At 66.9% G+C, this 4,154-nt stretch overlaps 1 protein-coding gene across 2 annotated transcripts; it reads left to right on the top strand.

Moving 5' to 3' along the window:
• The first annotated feature begins 47 nt into the window (after window positions 1-47).
• Window positions 48-2,934, top strand: IFRD2 (interferon-related developmental regulator 2). Of its 2 annotated transcripts, XM_010572860.1 has the most exons (10): window positions 48-129; window positions 268-352; window positions 478-602; window positions 685-842; window positions 1,072-1,122; window positions 1,469-1,638; window positions 2,116-2,253; window positions 2,400-2,528; window positions 2,603-2,698; window positions 2,844-2,934. In XM_010572860.1, exons 2-9 carry the CDS (start codon window positions 330-332, stop codon window positions 2,667-2,669), a joined length of 861 nt encoding a protein of 286 aa, XP_010571162.1. In that variant the 5' UTR covers window positions 48-129; window positions 268-329; the 3' UTR covers window positions 2,670-2,698; window positions 2,844-2,934. The 2 variants fall into 2 exon arrangements, with proteins under 2 accessions (XP_010571162.1, XP_010571152.1); XM_010572850.1 differs by lacking the exons at window positions 2,603-2,698; window positions 2,844-2,934 and adding an exon at window positions 1,751-1,856 and having other exon boundaries at window positions 2,400-2,591.
• Window positions 2,935-4,154: the final 1,220 nt, after the last annotated feature.

Below are 4,154 nucleotides of genomic sequence, written 5' to 3'. Positions count from 1 at the left end.
CCTCCCCCGCAGGTGGCCCCGGCAGCGGCCGGGCGGGCTCGCCCGTCAGCGAGGAGGAGGCCGGCAGCGAGGTGCTGAGCCACTGCAGCAGCGCCAGCGAGGGGGCCAGCCCCGCCGAGGAGGGCGCAGGTGAGCCCCGGGGGGCTGCCCCGCTGCCCCCTTCGTGTTCCCCCCCGTGGGTGGCGGTGCTGCTGCCGTGTCTCCTAGCCGTGGGGCCCCCCGCCTTCGCGCCCGGGCACCTCTGTGACATGGGTGCCGCCCCGGCAGGGAGCGAGGCGGCAAGCGAGCAAGGCCAGGAGGAGGAGGTGGAGGACAGGCTGAAGGAGCACATGGACAACCTCCTGGACAAGAGGTGAGGAGCGGCTGTCACCCCGCCGTGGGCCCGCTGCCCGGTCCCTGCTGGCACTGCTAGCCAGGGCCAGGGACGTGCCCCGTCCCGGGCCGTCCCACCCCGTGACCTCCCGCGATCTCTTGCAGCGCCAAGACGCGGCAGGCGGCACTGCAGAGCCTGCGCCTGGCCTTCTCCTCCAAAACCCTCTCCGAGTTCCTGCTGGAGCGCCGCCTCACTCTCACCGACTCCCTGGAGAAGTGTCTCAAGAAAGGTCTGGGCGCAGGCAGGTGCCGGGGCTGGGGTGGCGGGACCGGTGACCGGTGTCTGAGGGAGGTCTCTCGTGCTGCCTGCAGGTAAAGGGGAGGAACAGGCGCTGGCGGGCACCGTCCTCACCCTCCTCTGCCTCCAGATGGGCTCTGGCCCGGAGGCGGAAGAGGTGTTTCGCAGCCTGAAGCCCCTGCTTGTCAGCGTCCTGACAGACAGCACAGCCAGCCCCAGCGCCCGGCAGAGCGTAAGGCCTGGCCCCCTTTCTCCTGGGTGTGGGGGGCACCTTGGTGGTGGGGAGAGCCCAGGCAATACCTTTGCGGGCCTCTGCAGTCACGGGAGGGCAGCAGGATTGGGTGCTGTGGGGAGCAGTGGGGTAAAGCAGGGGCACTCTAACCCTGCTTCCCCTTGGCTGGGTGCTGGATCTGGCCTGGCACTGCCTCCTCTAACTGCCTTTTCCTCACGTCTCTCGCCAGTGTGCCACGGCCCTGGGCATGTGTTGCTACATTGCCGCTGCTGACCTCGAGGTAACTGTGCCCGGGTGTTGTCCGTACCCCTGCCAGAGGGCATCCCAGGGGCTGCCATGCCACCCACCCTCAGCCCATGGTGCCAGGGCAGCTTGGAGCTGAGCTGGGGAAGGGGCACAGGGAAATCAGTGACAGCCCAGGCCCCTTACCTGGGCAGTGTGCAGCTGAGCTGAGGGGGGGAATCCCACCTTGCAGAGATGGGGTGTCCTGAGTGGAGGAGTCTCTCCTGCCCTGGGGAGGTCCTGGTGCTCCTGGGCAGGGTGGGTGCCCTTCGGTCCCCAGTGCACAGCTTCACTGTGGCATCTTCCTGGCAGCTGTGGTCTGACAGTGGGTTTCCCCTCTCCAGGACCTGGTCTCATGCCTGTCCTGCTTGGAGGGTGTCTTCAGCTCCCCCAGCGCAGGTGAGGGGGGCTCGGCACCTGCCCACCATGGCCCTCTGCACTGCAGTGCGCTCCAGTCGTGGTCCCTGCTCCTCACCATCTGCCCCCCCTCCCACATCAAGAGTGTCTTGGACAAGTGAGTGGGGTGCGGGGGGTGCAGGGCCTGGTGTGGGGCAGCCGGCTGCAGAGGGGGGAGCCTCTGGGATGATGCCTGGCCCCCCGACTGCCCTCCTGCCTTCCTGTCCCAGTCACTGGCTGAAGCTGCCCCCGCTGCTGTCCAGCAGCAGTGTCACGCTCCGCATCCTGGCTGGGGAAGCCATCGCGCTGGTCTTCGAGCTGGCCCAGGACGTGGAGGTATGGTGGGGTGCTGCAGCAGCAGAAGGCAGCCGGTGGGCGGGCAGCAGAGCAGCAGGGAGCTGCTGGCACCGGCACCCTGCCTGTGCCCCAGCTAAGCTGGCACTGACGGCGTTGGGATGCACCAGACTGGCGTCACCAGCAGGTGCCCAGGCAGAGGGGCTGGCCCCGGTGGTCCCCCCAGCGCTGTCCTGGCGATGGCAGCAGTGGGCAGTGCATGGAGCCGCATCCCCTCCAACCCCCCCTGTTTTTTTGGCAGGAGGACTTGTGCCACCAAGATACAGAGTTCCTGCGAGCCCAGCTCAAGGTTTTGGCTACAGAGAGCAGCAAGTACCGAGCCAAGACAGACCGACGGAAGCAGCGCTCCATCTTCCGGGACATCCTGCACTTCATCGAGGTACTGGAGGCTGGCGGTGCCCTTCCCTGCCGAGGCTGTGGCCGTGCAGCTGCTGCCCAGCTGCCTGGTGATTCTCCTCCGCTGAGAGCCAGGGGACGCACAGGGCTGGTGCCCAGGTTATTGCTGATGCCCCTCTCTCCGCTCAGAGCGGGGAGTACCAGGAGGAAACCATCCGATTTGGCCTGGAGTGCATGTACCTGGACAGCTGGGCACGCCAGCGGACCTACCAAGCCTTTAAAGAGGTGCTGGGCTCCGGCATCCGCCACCACCTCCAGGTAGGGGCCGGGTAGCCGCACTGGGGGGTGCTGGACCAGTGCTGGCAGCTGCTGACAGGCCCCTGCTTCCGCAGAACAATGAGCTGCTACGGGAGATCTTCGGCCTCGGGCCTCCCTTGGTGCTGGATGCGGCTGCTCTGAAAGCCAGCAAGGTCTCCCGCTTCGAGAAGGTGGGTGCCGCCACCCAGACTTGTGCCCACAGTCCTCTCCCGTGCCGCTGCCAGCTCTAGCCGAGTGCCTGCATGTGGTGGGCGCCAGTGGAGAGGTGGGCAGAGGGGCAGCCCCTAACCCATCTCTCCTTCCCTCCCCTCCCAGCACCTCTACAACTCGGCTGCCTTCAAAGCCCGCACGAAAGCCCGGAGCCGGGTGCGGGACAAGCGGGCGGATGTGCTGTGACGGGCAGAGGGGGGGCAGAGCCCCCAGCCCACCTGGACTGCAGACCCAGCACTGTGAGGGGCAGGTGCCCCCAGCCCTCGGGCTTTTATTCATGTACAGCAGAGTATTTAATGCCTGGAGCTGCCCCACCAGGGGCTGCCCCCTCTTTTATTTTTTTAACCAAAAAAAAAAGGATAAAAGGAGAGCAGGGGGGAGGTGGCGGTGTGCTGCTGTGTGCCTGCTCTGTGGCTGGGGCTCTGCGTGGCACTGCGGGAGGGGGTCATACGGGGCTCCTGCAGCCCCTTTCAGAGGCCGGGCTCATGTCCTCCCTCCCCGGTCCCACAGGGGCATCAGGGTGGCCTGGCACAGCCCGAAGGGCTGGGCGGGAGGGCAGAGCTGTGCAGGGCTGCGGGGCAGCTGGCCCTGGTGTCTGTGCCTGCGGCAGGAGTGCTTCCCCAGGTCCCCCCTGCCACACTGGGCACAGCCCCCGTCTCCGCAGCCAGCCTGGCCCCCACGGGCGGTGGCAGAGCGGCATGGGGTGGCAGGCTCTGCCCAGCCCTGCCAGCTGCCCGCTCTGAGCCCTTTTCCAGCCAAATGCTTTATATGAAATAGTCCTCTTGTGGGAAATTAATTACAGGGGGGTGGCACAGCAGGCAAATCCCGGGGCTGCCTGTGCAGCCCTGGGGGCTACTGCCCAGGTGGGCATGGGGCTGCACCAGCTGGGAGTGCCTGCCACCCCGGGAATGTATCTATGGTGGTGATTTTCTAAGACTTTGATTACAGGAGGTAATTAAAAGGCTAATTGGAGGGTGCCTTCTGCCTTGTTGTTAAGAGGAAGGGCTGTCACTGGGGTGGGTGCCTGTCCTTGCAGTCATGTCCCTTTCTCTCGCAGCCTGGGGCAGGGGCCAGGATTGCCTCCCGCACCCCCTGTGCCCCGTGGGGCAATGCTGCCAGGTTCGAGCGGGATGGGGGGCTGGTAGGGCTGTCCGCTCCCCCCTCCCGCCCTTCGGTGCCCCTTCCCGTGGTGGCCCGGTGCCTGAGGCAGGGCTGGGAGCGGCTCACCGGTGCCCGCTGGGCTCGGCGCTGGCGTTGAGGCGAGCCCAGAGCTGCCCGCTGGCTGCCCGCAGCTGGCGCATGGCGTCCTCCTGGCTCTCCAGCCACTGGGCCAGCGCCCGCACCGACTGGCTCTGCAGGACTGTGGGGAGAGGACGGGGACAACCTGGGGATGGGTGGCCCGGCCTTCCCGCAGCC

Source organism: Haliaeetus leucocephalus, unplaced genomic scaffold (genome assembly GCF_000737465.1).
Source record: "Haliaeetus leucocephalus isolate CR32 unplaced genomic scaffold, Haliaeetus_leucocephalus-4.0 Scaffold2, whole genome shotgun sequence".
NCBI classification, from domain to species: Eukaryota; Metazoa; Chordata; class Aves; order Accipitriformes; family Accipitridae; genus Haliaeetus; species Haliaeetus leucocephalus.
This window is presented reverse-complemented; position numbering and strand designations above follow the sequence as displayed.

Bases quoted from the DNA above. Each gene is read 5' to 3' on its own strand.
- IFRD2 (XM_010572850.1), top strand. From the start codon at position 330: ATGGACAACCTCCTGGACAAGAG. The intron at 353-477 runs GTGAGGAGCGGC...GATCTCTTGCAG, and splicing joins GACAACCTCCTGGACAAGAG to CGCCAAGACGCGGCAGGCGG. The intron at 1,857-2,115 runs GTATGGTGGGGT...TTTTTTTGGCAG, and splicing joins AGCTGGCCCAGGACGTGGAG to GAGGACTTGTGCCACCAAGA.